Raw genomic sequence first — 19,188 nt, forward strand, 5'->3', positions numbered from 1 at the left:
TAATCTCCTACCCCTTTGTTTCTTCTATTTGGGATTGGTTTTTTCTCTGTTTGGCCACAGGTGGACCCACCACCAAACATGCAAATCCTCTTTGACTCTTCTGCCAATAGCTGGACTAAGAAGGGAAGAATGCTGTGGAGATGCATAAGAATTAAGAGCTGCAGTTTGTTGGACAGTTTGGGAGGAAAGAAACCAAAGAATTTTTGCAGAAAAGGAGAAAAAATAGAGGGGTAATTATTGAGGTGATTACTGCTAGGGTAGTTCACTGGATCAAATCAGTGTACCTATTTGAATAGTTGGAAGGAAGTGGCAGATTTAGCCCCAAGTAGAAATGTCTCTCTTCCTTTATGGAATCTGCCATGTTCAAGTTTCATTAAGTTGAATTTTGATGGCAGCACTGAAGGTAATCCTGGGTTTTCAGGGAGTGGTGGAGTTTTTAGGACAGAGGAAGGAGGATGAGGGTGCAAAAAGGGCTAAGGAATTAAGTATTAACAGATTGATCGTTGAAGGAGACTCAAAAGTGGTGATAGGTTGGTTAGGATGAGGGTATGTGGCCTTGTCTTTATGAATGAAGACTCTTCAAGTCGCTGGCTCAGGGTATGGAAGTGAGACTGCAGTGAGTTAAGAGGTGTGCTATTTTATTCGTAGATACACTAGCCAAACAAGGGGTGGGAAGGGATAAGTTTTTTTGGGCTGTATTATAATTTTCTTTTTATTTTCTGGGGAGAGTTAAGAGAGTTTACCTCCCTCTGCCTTTGTACTTATTCTTAATTATCTAATGAAACAGTTATGTTTTGATCAAAAAAGGCCAAGGGTTAAGTCTGTATCCAGTTCACCCATCCCAAGACCCCAGATAGCTGGGACCAACATTGGGTAATGACATTTTGGTTAAGTAGGGAAGCATCATTTTCAGCCATTCTAAAAAGTTTATGTTTGTGCAATTAAATGGAAATATTTAAACATTTATGATAGATATTTTATAATCATTCCTCTCCCATACATGCATATGTTATCATGCATGAGGAAGCACTCAAAATTTACCAGATATATGTAGCCATGTTTTCTTTCTTTAATAAAACTTTTTCCATTTACTTACAAAAAAAATGTTTTCTTTCTTTCAGATTTCTAATCAAGTCAACATCACTATAATTCTTAGGTGGATTTGAAATAGTTTATCTAATCAGCCTATACATTAATAGGATATTCCTTGGATAACTAATGTATTTTAGCCTAATAGCTAATAATTGGAAAACAGATACATGGTGCAACTTCTGAATCTTGTTGTCCACAAGTTGGCTGCTCCTGCACTTCATAACTCGGGATTTGCGGTAAGCTTTGATGCATATTGTGCACAATTTGTTTAAGAAGTTAATTTTAATATGTAGTAACTTTAGTATATATTCCATTCCAAAATTTTGTCTCAGGGTTCATGTTCACGTATATGGCAACGGGATTCATATTGGGATGGTCACCCATCTTCTCGAAGGTACTTTTCCCTGGAAATATTGTCTTGCTTGACCAACTTAAGTTTTGTTAAACAACTGACATAGTTAATATATTTGCCCTGCAGCAATGAATGCCCTCTTTTCATACCCCGTCAGAACTATTGCTCCACAGGTGAAGAGAATTCATGGCCAGATAAAAGCTCAAGTAATTTTGGTGTAGCTTCCATGGATTCAGAAAATAAACCCCATCTGGATTCTGCAAGAAGGGGTAGCTTTAATTATTCTTCCGCTTCTCCACATTCAGTTGAAACTCACAAGGACCTGCAGAAAGGGATATCACTTCTGAAGAAAAGTGTGGCATGTGTTACAGCGTACTGCTACAACTCACTATGTTTAGATGTCCCTTCCGAGGCATCCACCTTCGAAGCTTTTGCAAAGTTGTTGACCACACTGTCTTCTTCCAAGGAAGTTCGATCTGTTTTTTCATTGAAAATAGCAGGTTCAAGGTATATCTTCTCTTTCTTGATTCATAGTTTTCTGTTAATTGGTCCTTCAATTTTACTCAACCCAACCCAACTTGCATCCCTAGGTGCAAATAAGCCTCATAGGAGCTAAATAAAGTTTTCCTTGGAAAGAAAGAGCCCCAATAGAACCATTTCCTCTTCATTCTCACTCTAGCAAGGCTGTTTACTGGTGAGCTGGCTAACCTCAGATCTGTCACATCCATCTCAGTGATATATTCATGCTCAATGCCAACTTGAATGAGATGTCTCAACTGCCTTAGACCAACAAAGATTCTCTTCATCCAGCCAATGACCTCTTGTTCTTCCACTTCAAACCATTCAACACCCACTGAAACATCAACTGAAGTCTTTGAAGCAGTTCCAAGATCTCCTCTTATGGATTGCCTCTCCAGGTGGAGTACATAATACAAGCACTATCTTCTGTCCTGTCATTTTAAACACCACATAATATGTGGCACATAATACAAGCACAATTTCTCTCTAAATAATTTCTGTCAAACCTTGGTGAAACCCTAATCCACCTCCTATATACCTATCCTTAGCCTTGCAAACCAAAACCTTTGACCTTAACCCTTGAAAGTATCACATTTTCTTCACTTGATCTTCAAAATTGTTACAATTCTGCCATTGGATCATATCAATCATATTATTAATTGATATCATACCAGTTGGTCTTACATCATTTGGCATCAGAGCTGTTGGTCCTACTTTGCTTATACCCTCCAAACTGTCAAACAAGTTAGAAAAAAGCTGGCTGGGGACTTGCACTTGCATATTCTTGATCAATGGTTAGAGCCTTGAAGTTGTCACCATCATGTCTTCTTTTTACTGGACTTGTCAAGGTAGAAATAACATATGAAAGAAAAAAAGAAATAGTATAAATGACAATCATGCATCTCTTTCACTATACTTGCATTTTTCTTTATTTATTGGTAATTTATTAGTAAAAAAAGAAAATTAGTACAAAAGAAAACTTCCCAACATGGAGGAAATGGAGTTAGTCTGTAACACTAGCTAACCATATAGAAGTATACCCCCAAACGGTAATACTCAATGATTGAACCAATAGGGGAGACCCCCCCCTCCCCAATACAACTCAGTACTGTCTCCTCTCTATAGCTCGGGAGTCTGCCAAAGAATCACCCAACTGAATGAGTTTTTTCATGCTAGATGCAAAGATCTCGGGGGAATGATGGATTGGCCATGGAGTTGAAGCACCCTCCTGCATCTTCCAAGTCACTTGAGAGTTGAGAATCTCTAACTTTTAATCTGCTGCATCATCCTAGAGAATAGCTAATCAGATCTCCTGAACTAAAGACAGTACTCATCTTGAATAGATCCCAAATGCCTATAGGTCGTTAACCATCAAGAACTCTCCGTGATGATATGTAAGTGCAAGCACCAATGCCTGATGGTGCTGATCTTACAGGGTTCGCTGTACTATTGTAACCAGAGTTTAGCTTAATGCTGTTGTGAGAAGGGGGCATCCAAGATGTACAGCTGCTCTTCCATCTGACAATGAGGCCATTTCTAATTCTGCTCTTCTTGCTAATCCAGTGGCCATTTCTAATTGTAAAGAGACGGCGCCGAATGGGCCCTAGCATCTTTTCTTGTAGTATGTTTTTATTTATCTGTTAGCTAATGGGCCTGTCTTAATGAGCCTGTTATTTCTTTTTCTTAGTTCTCTTTATGTTACTGCCTAGCTGGCCGCTCACTCAAGGGTATACTTTTAATTATGTTAATATTGAAGTTAAGTAAAAGGATTAGAGAAGGGAGGGAAGAGACATTCGAACTCTTCTTCTTCCTCCTCTTTTCTCCATCTTCTTTCTCTTCTACTGCTGTTCTCTTCTTTTCTTCCTTTTTCCTCTCTAATTTTTCCAAGTTAACATCAGTTTTAGAGGACTGTTTCACATCTTGGTATCAGAGCAGGTTTCTTTCTTCCCTCTTTTCTTCTTTCTCTTTTCCCATACACCCTTCGATTAAGAGAGCTTATGGAGAGATAGGTTCTCTTTAGTTCAAAGGATCTTTTGCCTAGAGGGTTTGGAGAGTTTAAATCTGGCTGGATATTGCCAAGAAGTGGTGCTGTACTGTTTCTACCCAAAACCCTAGCCGATTAGAGATTTTCGAAGTTATAGGTAAATGTGAAGCTTTGGGTGTGGCGCTCTGTGCTTGGGAGGTGTCTTTTGACTTCTAAAAGAGGGTGGTTCAGGTCTAGAAGAGATTGGGAAGCTCTGGTAGGAGCGGTTGCATCTTCTCTCTTTCTCCCCAATAGCCGGACACAGTGAAACCCTAGTTTTCAAGCATCTAGGTACTGGTTTGACTTCAAGTAAGTTTATAAAGACCAAAATTCTGGTTTTTTGATTTTCGTTTGATTAATGGAGCAATACGGAAGCGAGTTCAAGCAGGTGCCGGTTTCTGGGCTTGGCTCGGTAGATTCCGTTTTGATTGGGCTGACCACAATTAAGCTAGATGGGACAAATTATCTTGCTTGGGCACAGTCTATAAGGATTTATGTCTGTAGTAGAGGAAAATTAGGGTACCTCATACGCAGTAAAGTGAAACCCAAAGAGATAGACCCTGAATTTGAAAAATGGATGCAGGAGAACTATACTGTCATAGGATGGTTGGTCAACTCTATGCAGCCTCATTTAAGTCAGCACTATCTTTGGATGTCCTCGGCCAAGGAGATCTGGGACAGTGTTACTAAAACTTATTCACAAAAGTTGAATGTGGCTAGAGTCTACAAGCTGAAAAGTGATGTGAAGAACTTAAGACAGGGGAAGAAGAGTGTGGCAATCTACTATTCTAAACTGAAATCCTTATGGCAGGAAATTGATGTTATGGAGACAGTTGTATGGGAGAGTAGGAATGATGCAGAAATGTTTAGGAAGTTGGTGGAAAGAAACAGGTTTTTGAATTTCTTACTGGACTCAACCTTGAGTTTGACATTATTAGGCAGAATATTCTAGCCAAAGATGAGGTTACTCTTGCCTAGGCATATGCTATGGTGAGCAGTGAGGAGAGTAGGTGGTAGGTTCAGTTACAGAGTCCACCTACGAACACTTTGAACATGCTAGAATAAAGCCGAAGGGTCCAACTGAGAAGAAGGAGCAGATATGTGAATATTGCAAGAAATCGAGGCATACGAAGGACACTTGCTGAAAGCTTCATCCTGATCTTCTTCCTGACCGGTTTAAGAATAACAATAATTTTAAGAAGGGAAATTAGACAGGAAAGCCTAAGATAGCTAATGTTTCCACAGTACTAGAAGAAGGAAGTAAGGAGAGTGAAGAGAAGTCAACCATTGAACAATTGGCCGCAATGAAGGCAGAATTTGAAAAGTATGGAAGGCTGTTAAATCACTTGGAGGCTACTATTTCTACATCTCACTCTTCAGGCAACACATCATCATCATTAACATTTGCTCACTCAGGTATTCGTGCTTCTGCAAACCATGCTTCAATTTTAGGTAATCATAAAATCCCTTGGATCATTGATTTTGGTGCATTAGACCAAATGACCATGTAGAGAAGATGGGCCGAATGGCCCATAGGCTGTTTATTCTTTCTTACTGTTTATGTTCCTTTTTGTAATGGGCCTTATTTTGGGCCCATCCTTTCTATGTTATGTTCTTTGTAATTTCTTGCCCAACTAAGGGCCTCCTTGTAATTATTCAAATTTAACTTAATAAAATAGTGTTAGGGTGTTAGAGAGAGTAATGTTCGAAACTCTCATTCTCTAAACCCTCATTGCCACACTCTCAAGGACTGTTTTTCTTCTTGGTATCAGAGCAGGCCTGAACTTGGCTTAGGCTCTCATGTGGGTGTAGTCCAGCCGACTGCATGAGAGTGTTCTAGGGCTAGAAGCTTCAGCTCGTGTTGCCTGATTCTTGGAGGTCATTGGAAGGTGCCCAAGACTCAAATCTCTTGGAGAAGTGGTTCGGTGACCAGGAAGAATTAGAGAAAAAAAGGGGGAACAGTTCGGTTTCTGATTTGAAGCTTAAATATTGTAAGTTGTGCTCAAATTTCTGGGTTATATGACTTCTACAAGTGTACTGAATGAGGATGAGCAAGGACTGAGTTCAACCAACCTCAAGACAGCAATACACAAGGCCAAACCACACCCGGAAGCTGTAAGAACCAAGTCTGAAGCAGCACCTTGTCGTCTACACGAGACACTAAAAACAGTTTGGTTCGGCCTTCAAGAAGTAATCGGAAAACTTCTAAGCATTGTGCACCCAATCGAAGTTCCTTTTCTAATCAGGGACTTCAAGGTAATCACCAAAAAGTACCCAAAAGGAGTAAATACCAGTCTGTATTGATGAAGAGGCCTTTTTACAAGCACAGTGTGGGCAGTAAAGAAGACCCCACTGTCAAAGGTGAGAAAAAAGCCTCAGGAACAGTTCGTACAAGCCCCAAAAACAGCCAAATAGAAGCAACAATTCGCAGCACTGAATCCAAGGGGGGGTCAATCGTTCCATTCTCCCTGCCCCAGTGTTCTTCTTCCTTTACCTCCTCGTCCTATCCTCAATCCCAAGGTGTATCAAAGGCAAAGATCCAGAAATGAGCAGGTTGTTTCCCTTACAACACATGAGCCTCATACACTTCTAGTCACAGATGAGACAATAGGTACTGTTTCATCACCCTTGGAGCCATCCTTCCCTGATCTTGATATTCCCATTACTATTAGGAAAGGAAAACGGAAGTGCACCGCACACTGCATTTCCAAACACCTTTCTTACAGGTTGCTTTCACCTTCATACTTTGCCTATCTCTCTTCTGTTGCTTCTAACCCTATTCCCAGGTCTGTGTCAGAAGCTCTTAATATTCCAGAATGGAGGGATGCTATGAGATCTAAAATTGATGTCCTACACAAGAATGACACAGGGGAAGTGGTTGATTTGCCTGAAGGGAAGGATCCAGTTGGTTGCAAGTGGGTTTTTACTATCGAATATCGAGCTGATGGCACCATTGAAAGGTACAAGGCTAGGCTGGTTGCAAAAGTCTATATACATAGACATATGGGATTGATTATCTGGAGAGCTTTGCACCTGTTGCCAAGATGACATCTGTGAGGGTTCTTCTATCTTTAGCTGCTCACTTTGACTGGCCCCTTTATCAATTGGATGTGAAGAATGCATTTCTGAATGGTGAATTACATGAGGAGGTTTATATGTCTCTTCCTCCAGGGATGTATGGAACCGATATGAAAGGAAAGGTATGTAGGCTGAAGAAATCTCTTTATGGACTAAAACAATCCCCTAGAGCATGGTTTGAGAGTTTTAGAACAACACTTGTTAACTTTGGCTATGTGCAAACACAGTCTGATCATACTCTTTTTGTGGAAAGGAGTGGACCTCTGGCAGTATACCTCATTGTGTATGTAGATGATATTTTAGTGACTGGTAATGATGTTTCAGGAATTCATGATCTCAAATCTTTCCTCCATACAGAGTTTGAGATTAAATATTTGGGGGAATTGAGATACTTCCTTGGCATAGAAGTTGCTCGATCCAAGGATGGGATTCTTATCTCCCAAAGGAAGTATGTTCTTGACTTGCTCTCTGAAACTGGGAAGATGGGTGCTAGACCAGTTGCTACTCCTATTGATATGAGTCATAAACTCTCTGCCTCAGATGGGACATTGTTAGAAGACAAAGGAGTCTTCCAGAGACTTCTTGGGAAATTTCTGTACCTATGCATGACTCGGCTAGATATTGCATATGCAGTCAGTTGCATTAGCCAATTCATGCATGCTCCCCGAGACATTCATATGGCAGCAGCAAAGCGAATCCTGTGTTATTTGAAGGTCTCCCCAGGAAAGGGAATTCTGTTTGCCAAGCATGGTCATATGAAACTTGAAACCTACACCGATGCTGACTGGGTCAGAAACATTGATAACAGAAGATCTACTTCTGGGTATTGCAGGTTGGTGGCTGGTAATGTTATTTCTTGGAGAAGCAAGAAACAATCAGTTGTTGCTCGGTCTTCAGCAGAAGCAGAATACAGGGCCATGGCACATGGAGTTTCTGAACTATTATGGCTAAAATCATTGATGGAGGAACTTTGGGTTGAGCATGACAAGCCAATGATGTTGTACTGTGATAATCAGGCTGCCATCAACATTGCTCACAACCCAGTGCAACATGATAGAACTAAACATATTGAAGTCGATCGACACTTCATTAGAGAAAGGGTCTCTTCGGGTGAAGTATGTCTTCCTTTCATCACATCTGAAGGACAGTTGATAGATTTTCTCACCAAAGGCATTCCCAAGGCAAAATTTCAGCATGGTACTAGCAAGCTTGGCATGATTGACATCTATGCTCAGTTTGAGGGGGAGTGTAGAGAAGATGGGCCGAATGGCCCATAGGCTGTTTATTCTTTCTTATTGTTTATGTTCCTTTCTGTAATGGGCCTTATTCTGGGCCCATCCTTTCTATGTTATGTTCTTTGTAATTTCTTGCCCAACTAAGGGCCTCCTTGTAATTATTCAAATTTAACTTAATAAAATAGTGTTAGGGTGTTAGAGAGAGAGTAATGTTCGAAACTCTCATTCTCTAAACCCTCATTGCCACACTCTCAAGGACTGTTTTTCTTCTGACCAGCTTGTCCAACCTTTTCTGTTCATACCACATTCTCTCTGGTAAAGAGAAAATATCCCTTGCTGATGGGTCTCTTGCTCCCATTTCTAGCAAAGGGGATATAAAGACCTCTGACACCCTTTATTTATTGTCTGTCCTTTATGTCCCTAAACTTAATACAAATCTTTTATCTGTTAGCAGCTTAACTAAATCCATGAACTGTAGCACAACCTTCTTTCCCACTCATTGTGTTTTTCAGGACCTACAGTCTCAGAGGATAACTGGGAGTGGCCATGAGGCAAATGGAATATACTTGCTAGACACACCTGATAGAGCTCTTGGACCACCTTATGGAGTTGCCTTGGAGTCAATCTTGTCAAAGTTTGTTGACAAAGTCATGTTATGTCACTTTCGGTTTGGTCATTTGTCTTTTTCTGCTGAGTCATTTATTGCTAGATATGTTTAAGGGAGTGGCTTTATCAAGTCTTCATTGTGAGTCATGTGAACTGGCAAAGCATTGTAGACAATCTTATTCAGTAAGCAATAAAAGATTTATTTCTCCTTTCCATATTGTTCACTCTGATGTGTGGGGGCCATATCATTTGCCTACTATGGGGGGTTATAGGTACTTTATCCTTTTTATTGATGAATACTCTCAGTACACTTGGATTTATCTCATGAAATCCAGGGATGAAGTACCAACTATTGTGCAAAAATTTCATGAGCTCATTCTTACCTAGTTTAACACCCGAGTCAAAATATTCCGCTCTGATAATGCTAAGGAGTATTTTGAGAAAACCCTCTCAGCCTATCTTGAAACTTTTGGGGTTATTCATCAATGTTCTTATTCCTACACTTCACAACAGAATGGAGTGGCAAAAAGGAAGAACCGGCACGTGGTTAAAGTTGCCAGATCCCTCCTTTTTGCATCCCATGCTCCTATAAAAATTTTGGGGAGATGCTGTCCTTACTGCTACCTTTTTTATTAACTGTATGCCTTCCCGGGTTCTTGGCTTCAAAACTCCCTTTAGCCTTCTCTTTTTGGATGAGGATCTCTTCTCTCTTCCTCTCCGTGTTTTTGGGTGCACTTGCTATGTGCATGTTCACAGCCATCAAAGGCACAAATTTGAACCTAAGGCTCGTAAATGTGTTTTTTTGGGATATGCCTCCACACAGAAGGGATATTGCTGTTTTGATCCGGTTAGTGGCACCTCCTTTGTATCTCGGGATGTCACATTTGTTGAGTCTACTCCTTTCTTTAGTATTCCTCCTGAGGGGGAGAAATCTAAGGAACCCTTTGCTATCTCCCCAACAGTTCCTCTTCCTGTTCCTTTTGAGTCATCTCATGAGGTGTCCACTTCTCCCATTGGGACTACCTCTAATATTCCCAATCCTCCTCCTCCACCACATCCTCCTGTAATTCCTCCTTATCTTGTTCTCCAAAGGTGGTATCAAAGGCACAAATTCAGACATGGGCAAGTTGTTTCCACTCCTACAGAAGAGCCTCTTGCTCCTCCCATCATTACTGAGGTAACAGGTCAGCCTTCCTCTGACCCATCTACTTCTTTCCCAGACCTTGATCTTTCTATTGCTCTCCGCAAGGGCAAGCGGAAGTGTACAGCCCATTGTATCTCCAAACACCTGTCTTGTAGCCTTCTATCTCCTACCCCCTACTCTTTTCTTGCTTCTGTTTATTCCCATGTGATACCCATGTCTGTACCAGAAGCCTTATCTAAACCTGAATGGAGGGATGCTATGATGGCTGAATTGGATGCTTTGCATAAGAACCATACCTGGGATATTGTTGACTTGCCTAAAGGGAATGAACCAATAGGTTGTAAATGGGTATTTACCATTAAATATCACTATGATGGTTCTATTTGAGAGATTTAAGGCCAGGTTGGTTGCTAAAGGCTACACTCAGATGTATGGTATTGACTATCTTGATACATTTGCTCCTATGGCTAAGATGACCTCAGTCCGAGTTTTGTTTTCTCTAGTTGCTACTTTTGATTGGCCTCTCCACCAGTTTGATGTTAAAAATGCCTTCTTGAATGGAGATCTACGTGAAGAGGTATATATGTCTTTGCCTCCAGGGATGTATGGAAAGGAAATGTAGGGGAAGGTGTGTAAACTGTAGAAATCCATTTATGGTCTCAAACAGTCTCATCGGGCTTGGTTTGAGAGGTTCAGGACTGCTCTTGTCTCCTTTGGTTACACACAAACTCAATTTGATCATACCCTGTTCTTGAAAAGAAGTGGCTCTCTGGTGACCTTTTTGATAGTCTAAGGATGGTATCTTCATTTCTCAGCGCAAATATGTCCTTGACCTTCTTGTTGAGATTGGTAAACTTGGTGCTAAACTAGCCTCCACTCCTATTGATCCCAATCATAAGCTTTCTGTTACAGATGGTGAACTTTTATCTGATAGGGGAGTGTTTCAGAGACTGCTTGGGAAGTTGTTATATCTTTGCATGACTCGGCCAGACATTTTCTATGCAATGAGTGTTATTAGTCAATTTTTGCATTGTCCTAGAGATACTCATTTAGTTGCTGCAGAAAGAGTTTTGTGTTACTTGAAAGGTACTCCAGGGAAAGGTATTCTATTTGCCAAACATGGACACATGAAGCTGGAAGCATACACTGAAGCTGATTGGGCAGGATGTATTGATGACAAGAGATCCACCTCGGGTTATTGTGCTTTGGTGGCAGGGAACATTGTTTCATGGAGGAGTAAGAAACAGTTTGTGGTTGCCAGATCCTCTGCTGAAGCAGAATGCAGGGCTATGGCACATGGTGTGTCAGAATTACTATGGCTACGGTCCCTTTTAGAAGAAATGGGGGTCGACTATGAGAAGCCAATGATGCTCTACTGTGACAACCAAGCAACTATCAATATTGCACATAATAGTGTTCAACATGATAGAACTAAGCACATTGAGGTTGATAGACATTTTATACGAGAAAGAGTTTCCTTTGGAGAAGCTTGTTTGCCATTCATCATCTCAAAAGAGCAGTTGGCTGATATTTTGACCAAGGGAGTTCCGAGAGGGAAGAAGCTGACACACTATATAAGCAAGCTGGGCATGATTGACATCTAGGCTCAGATTGAGGGGGAATGTAAAGAGACTGGGCCGAATGGTCCCTAACATCTTTTCTTGTAGTGTGTTTTTATTTATTTGTTAGCTAATAGGCCTGTCTTAATGGGCTTGTTATTTCTTTTTCTTAGTTCTCTTTATGTTACTGCCTAGCTGGCCGCCCACTTAAGGGTATACTTGTAATTATCTTAATATTGAAGTTAAGTAAAAGGATTAGAGAAGGGAGGGAAGAGACATTCGAACTCTTCTTCTTCCTCCTCTTTTCTCCATCTTTCTCTTGTACTGCTGTTTCCTTTTTCCTCTCTAATTTTTCCAAGTTAACATCAGTTTTAGAGAACTGTTTCACATCTCTAATGGTTATCAACTCAATGAAATCATCTGAAGTTTGTTTCTTAGAAAAATTCTTGCATGCTTCTCTTCTCAAACTGACCAACCTTCCCCATGCATTTTACCTCTTTTTGAAGGAGAGTCTAAATAAGCTATCAATATCTTGAAGTAGTGCCTGCCTTGCAATGTTGCCTTTTATTTTCTCTTTCATTTCAATGTTGTTGCCTTTATCTATTAGTTACTGGAGCTACAACTTCTGTTCTAAAATTTGATTCTTTTGGAATATCCATTTTTCTAAGCTTAATAATAATTAATGGGAGCCCATTGACCTGAGTATAACTGAGCGAGCACATTGACTATACAAGTGGAAGGTAGATGTTCTTTACAAGGAAATTTTATTCTATTCTACATGACATTTTCCCTTTCATTTTCTCAGGCCTTCTAAACAAGTTCAAAAGTTTAATAAATCTGTATGGAATGTGAATTCATTCATCTCGTCAAGCAGTTTATTGGAGAGTGAACACACAGCAACTATAATGGTATAACCTGGTTCCTTGACTTCATAATTCTGGAAGTGTTTTAAATTTATGGATGTTTGTGCTTCAGTACATTGGACAAGTACCCAACTTCCATGATGTTCAGGTGATGTTGAATTGTTTAAATTTGTCATGAATTCAATGGAAAAACCACATTTGGAATAATTTTCTCTTTTTCTTTCTTTTTTTTTTCCAAAACCTAATCATCACTAGGAAAAATTTTCTCTTTGTATGCTGTAGTCACATGTTGGCTGCTTCTGTTATGAGTTCATTTTGATTTTCCATCCTCAGAGTTATTTTTATATACTCTACATTTCTACTAAAATGATTTTGGGCTTTCTTGTAAAATAATGCGTGAAAAAATTTTCTAATGAATTTAGTCTTTTTTTATTCTTGTCTTCCTCTTATTTGTTTTATCTTCTATGTTCTATTGACAGCGAAACACTTGTGAAAGCAACCTTTCAAATTCTGCTTCTAGTTTTCTATATACTCCTGAGATCTCTGATATTGGAAAGACGGAGACCCTTGTTGAAGGATGGGATCTAGTCGAGCATCCAACATTTCCCCCTCCACCATTGCAAACTGAGGACATTGAACATTGGACTCAGGCTGTGTTCATTGATGCCACAAGGAGATGATAATGCTACAACACCTTGAATTTTGTAAGACCTATGGTCCTTTGGAATACCAACTTTTTATTTTTTTGGAAGATTTGTTTTTCAAAGTATGATGATTCCTCTTTCCTTATGTAGACAACATTATAGCAAATGATTGTCTGCAGTTCTTTTACTTTTTTTCTTAGAACTATCACATGCTAGCAAGACACAGCTTCTATCATAGAGAAAGGAAGCATAATTTCTCTTGAAAAACAACCAAAAGGAGCACAAACAAAAAATGCATGAAGGTGATAGGGAAAATGATTATTTGATTAGATGGGAGGTGGTGAGTCGAAGCAAGGAACAAAGGGGCTTAGGGTTAGCGAACCTAGTAAGCTCTTTTGGGCAAGTGGTTATGGAGGTGGCCTCTGGAAAGAGAGAGATTGTGGCATGAGGTGGTGGCTAGTATCCATGGTTGTCCTGAATCTGGTTGGGATGCTAAGGTATCTCAATGGGCCACACTCACTACACCTTGGAAGGTGATTTTTGGCATCCTCCCAAAATTTCTCAAGTTCATAAGGCATGATGTCTGCAATGGTAATTTTGTGCTGTTTTGGGAAGATGTTTGGGTGGGCAACCCACCATTAAAAGACCTCTATCCCTCCCTTTTTTTCTATTTCCCTCTATAAAAAGGAGCCTGTTTTGAGGTTTCTTTCTCCCCCCGTTCCCCCATTGTCTCTTAATTGGGATTTTGGGTTCTGTAGGGGGTTGAGGGATGAGGAATCGGTTTTTGCCTCTGAGCTCTTACTTTTACTTGATTTTGTTTGTTTGGACCCTCCTAAACCAGATAGAATATTTTGGTCTTTGACCTCGAGTGGCTCCTTCTCTTGTTCTTCCTTCTTTAAGTCCCTTTACTCTACTCCTTCCTCTTTGTTGTTCCCAGTTAAAGAAGTCTGGTTAAGGCCAATTCCACCTAAAATTGCTGGTTTTTGTTGGGAAGTGTATTATGGTAAAGTTAATACTGTGGACAATGTACAAAAAAAGAGACCTTATTCATGCTTGCCCCCCAATTGGTGCATTTTATGTAAAGTGTAGAATGAGGACTGTTATCACCTACTGATTTCTTGCTCTTTTACAGTAAATATTTGGAATTGGGTTTTTATGTTGTTTGGGTACAGGTGGAACTTGCCTCCTGAAGTAAATCTACTTTTTGATCTGTCTTTTCTTGGTTGGCCAACAAAGAGAGGGAAAGTAATGTGGAAATGTATTAGGGCAGCCCTCTTATGGACCATTTGGGAGGAAAGAAATGCCAGAATTTTCCAGGAGGAGAGAAGCATTGTTGAAATAAAGGATTGTATACTAACTAACAAGGGCAATCCTTTGGCTAAAAACTACTGATCTCTTTGTGGATTACCCCAGTGATGACCTTTGAAGGAGTTGGGCAGCAGTGGCCTCCACATCATCCAAGAAAAATAAAACACAAGCAAGTTGGTTACCCCCTCCGGAAGGAGTTGTAAAGTTAAACTTTGATGGGAGCAGTCAAGGCAATCTAGGACCTTCGGTGTATAGGATGGATCCTAAGGAATAAGGATGGCAACATTCTGTCCTTATTCTTAGGTCCAGCGGGTTATGGAGACTCTACAAGGGCTGAGATATTAGCTGTGGTACAAGGACTACAGATTTCCAACCAACTTGGAGTGACTAATTTGATAGTTGAAGGAGACTCTAAGGTGATAGTGGGATGGATATCAAACCTAGAAACTGTTGTTTGGGGATATAGGGACATCATCAAAAAAGTCAAATGGCTTACGAAAACCATGTCAGTTAGCTTTCAGTGGCTTAGTATATCGGCAAATGCTTTGGCAAGTTCTTTAGCTAAACAAGGGGCTTCAAGGGATTCTCTGTTTTTGGATAATTTGTAACTGCAATCTGAAAAGAGTTGGGTTTGGAACCACCTTTAAGGGGAGGTAACACCTCGTGCCTCCTCTTAGGGTTCTTCATGCTTGTACTATATCTATCTGTATTTAATAAAATACCATTCATTCATCAAAAAAAAAAATCTGTTCCTTAAGAAATAGAACTCTTCATTCTCTTCACCTTTTTCATTTGAAAGGCAATGACTTTGGCAATTACTTTATACACACTTACAACCAAGCTTATTGGCATATGGTCCCTTAATTCTTTATTTTTGTCACTTTCTTTGGAATTAAAGTAATGAAAGTGACATAAGTTTTTTTCTAGTTATGACTTTACATAAAACTCTTCAAAAACTTAAAATCCCTTAATGATCCCCCAACATTGCTTTTACAGAATGACATGGAGAATTGATCCAGAGCAAAAGTAATTCCCTTTACCATTTCATAAGTTACTGCCTTGACTTCTTCTTTAAATTCAATTCATTGGCTTACTTCTCTTATCCCATTATTCATGTATTATGTGAAACAGAAGCACTCTCTACTGTCTCTCAAGCCTGTCATAACTTCAATTAATCTCTTGTAAATAAATGATCAGCAGTTGGATTCTCTCTTCTCTTTGCATTTACAAGTCATTGAACAGAAGCTTTCTCCTCTTCCCAATCCAAAGCCAATTTTGCTTCAACTAAATTTCTATGGACATTTTGGTGTTTTACATTTCATTTGCCGGGCAACCTTTGTTTCTCTACCTCCTATAGGTGGAAATTCATTAGCTTTTCTGCTATATATCTGAGACTCAAAGGAACAATGCTAACCCAAGTTGTTTCCATATTTCAAAAGCCTAGTGCCAAAGTAAATTATTTGACACCTGTGGGGATTTGAGTTTCTTTTGGCAAGATGAAGTAGTATTATATATCTGGTAAAGGAAAACCTAGGAATCTTCCAAATATTAGTGAGTAGGGATTCATTAACATAACCCAGGAATCTTCCAAATATTTGCAGTTAATTTTCCTTATATAGGCCAATGAAAATGGATTACCCAGACACATTATCTTGCACAAAGAGATCTAAACATGCCAATCATCTATGCGGCAGTGCTGGTGGCAGACAAAATGGTTCTACATGTTTGGAACATCACTTTCTGTTCATGTGGCAAGTTTGAGCCCTGAAATCAGCCTTGTGGAAATGGAAATGCTTTTTTCTGGTTAAATTCTGAAAGCTGTAACTTTTGCTAAAAGAGCTTTCTACATTAGAGCTTCTGTTGGCTGAAACAGAAGAGGTTAGTGGTTAACCATTTAAATTATATGTAAGACCTATTCTAAAAAAAATTAAAAAGCAATATGACAATCTTTGCCTTCTTGATCCTCCCTCTCCCTCTCCCCAATGGTGTATTTGATTGCCAAGAAACGACTTAGAAAATAAGAATATTCGCCTAAGATGCCATATTTCATGCATTTGTTTTGGGGGATGGGATGAGAAAAAGTGGGACACAGGTTCCAAAAACTCAGGATGCGGGGTTGCAGTGAAATGGTGTGACCCCACTGAGAAGAGACAATTGTGAGAAAAAAAAATTTATCAGGCTGCACTTTTCAGTTTCTGTTGTCTTCCTCACGACACCCCAGATTTCTGTCAACAATAAAATCTCTGATCAAGGTTCCAACGATCTTTCGTCAAAGTAAGAGTAGATCGTGATCTACAATCCCTGGCCACCCATCTTCAACCTTTTTTCTTTCCATTCATCAGCCTAGGCCTCCAGCAAGACATCACCACTTGCCGAGTAGAAGCCATGGAGTCCGGCATCCTTGGGCTTTTTTTTTGCAGATCTACACTTCCATCATGTAGATCTAACAGTTTTGATGATTTTTCTGCAATTAGAGCACAAAAACAAGACTTGGTAAGATTTTATCCTCTATCCTCGTCTATTTGTAATATCTAGTTTGGAAGGTAAGATTAGAAATTGTGCTGAAGAACCGTAGAGAGATTCTCGAGTGACACTAGATGTGCTCAAACCAATCACATCTAAGCATAAACAAGGTTCACCTATTTTATCATACTAGTATGTGTGCACGTGCTTTGCACGTGGAAATTCTAGATAATGATAATCATAGTAATGATGCGTCTAAAAATAACAATAAATATGTATTTTTTATTTCTTGTTTTATATCTTGTTTATTTTTTATTATTAATTGTGTGCAGATTGCAAAATCCAAATATGATTTTATAAAAACCTCATCTAAATATATGATAATCAGACCGAGTTGTGAAGTTTCAAGCATCATTGACAGGCCTACATGCTTGGTTAGACTCTTCTTTTTGTAGTATCTTTTTTCTTTTGTTGATTTATCAAAAAAATGTAAGTTTAAAATAGAGGAAATTTAATGAGGTGAAAAGTAGTAGTTCTACAATTTAAACCTTACAATTAAATATGGACTAAATTAAAAAATGAGTATTCATTACTTTTAATAGCAGTGTAAATATAGAATTATAGATGCGTTCGATTTTTTCTATAATTTTTGTATTTTTGTGTGTAAAAACAATTTTGATATGTCATGCTTACTTTTTGTTTAATATTATAATTATATAATATTAAACATGTGCCTAAAAGTTTTTTTTTTTTGCAAAACTTATATATTTTTTCATTCTTATATTCTTATATTTTATTAATTTTTACTGTTTATGTATGACATTAAATGTTAACACATTTGACCTAAAAGTTGAATTATTGATCTTTGTCAAATAGTAAAATAATTTTATTTTTAGTCAGTTCTAAATTATGCATTTCATTTTCATTATTTGTTGAGTTTGGGCCGATTTTAAGTTATTGGGCCCAACTTTGTTTTATTTTTATTTAAATTATTTAGTTAGGAAGTTATTGGGCCTTAGGCTCATTAGTTTTTATTGAGTTTAAGTTGTGATTGGTCAGCTACTAAGTAGCCAACCTATTAAGGGTATCATTGTACTTTTTGTTCTTTTTATAAAGTATATAAATCAAAGAGGGGTTGGCGGCCAGATCTATTCAATTCTGGCGACATCCCACTCTTTTCACAAAGATCACACTAAAACAACTTTTAGCAACTTTTACTTGGTATCAGAGCAGGTCGAAGGTTTCTTGAGCTGCTCCATCATGCTGCCCTGGATCAGCCAACTGCATAGTGATGTGAGAGACTGATCGAAGACCTTAGGTAAGCCCAATTTTTGGATTTTTTTGGTGAATTTGTTTTGCCCTATAGTTGGTCTAGGGTTTCCCATCAAATTCAGGAAGAACTGGAAAAAAGGGGGAGAGTCATGTTTTTGTAGGACTCTTCAATTTTGACTTAGGAAGTGGTGCCCTAGTAGTTTTTTTAGGGTTTCTTGGAGTTTTCTGAAGGGGGCGGTTCAAGTCCCACCTGTTTTGGAGGCCTTTGGAGGGAGCAGTTGCTTCTTCTCTCCTCCAGCTCTCACGAAAAAGGAATCTTTTGTGTGAGGAGCATCTAGGGTATCAGAAGGGTATTCGTGGTGCCTGAAGGAAATTATTCTATATTTATTCATCTTAAAGTGATTTTCTAACCCTTTTTTGGGCATAATTGAGGGTCACAGAGTTGAAAACAAATCGGAGTGTGAAATGGGACAAGGGGGAGGTGTCGAAGACCTTTTCAGGGCTGGGACCATCACTGCAATTAAGTTAGATGGTACAAACTATTTAGAATGGTCACAATTTGCAAAGATGGCCATTGGTGCTCGTGGGAAGTTGGGGTATATCACTGGTGAGGAAGTGAAACTCGAGACTAACTACTCCTGGTGGGTATAGGAAAATTATATGGTAATGACTTGGTTGTGCAATTCTATGTTGCTCCATACAAGTAAAAATTTTTTGTGGGCAAATACAACTAAGGAAATTTGGGATGGGGTTGCAGAAACCTATTGACAGAGTGAAAATGTTGCTAGGGCTTACTAGTTGAGACACTAGGTTATTGCTACCAAATAAGGAAATAAACCTATTGTTGTTTATTTTTCGATCCTTAAAACCCTATGGCAGGAGATTGACCATCTAGAGACAGTGGTTTGGGAAAGTAGTAAGGATGCAACAACCTACCAGAAGCTCTAGAGTCTTTGAATTTCTTGTTGGCCTTAATCCCGAGTATGACATTGCAAGGCAACATATCCTTTCTATGGATAGTGTTACTTTC

The 19,188-nt window shown here is 39.1% G+C and overlaps 1 protein-coding gene across 9 annotated transcripts in view; it reads left to right on the forward strand.

The window, feature by feature from the left end:
* The window catches only part of LOC104605893 (uncharacterized), an 86,761-nt gene that overhangs the window by 35,057 nt on the left and 32,516 nt on the right, over positions 1-19,188 (forward strand). For 7 of the 9 annotated variants that reach the window (XR_016078830.1, XR_016078828.1, XR_016078826.1 and 4 more), the window contains 5 exons: positions 1,256-1,328; positions 1,425-1,486; positions 1,571-1,951; positions 12,414-12,516; positions 12,951-13,175. Coding sequence is in view for 3 of the 9 variants with exons in the window: in XM_010270837.3 (XP_010269139.1) it covers positions 1,256-1,328; positions 1,425-1,486; positions 1,571-1,951; positions 12,414-12,516; positions 12,951-13,151 (820 nt within the window). In the remaining 6 variants the exon portion in view is untranslated. Of the gene's footprint in view, positions 1-1,255; positions 1,329-1,424; positions 1,487-1,570; positions 1,952-12,413; positions 12,517-12,950; positions 13,176-14,287; positions 15,307-15,419; positions 16,370-19,188 lie in introns of those variants that run through there. The other 2 variants (XM_010270839.3, XM_088892219.1) reach the window with 2 other exon arrangements.

The sequence above is a fragment of the Nelumbo nucifera genome, chromosome 1 (genome assembly GCF_055504915.1).
Source record: "Nelumbo nucifera cultivar China Antique chromosome 1, China Antique-T2T, whole genome shotgun sequence".
Classification (NCBI taxonomy): domain Eukaryota; kingdom Viridiplantae; phylum Streptophyta; class Magnoliopsida; order Proteales; family Nelumbonaceae; genus Nelumbo; species Nelumbo nucifera.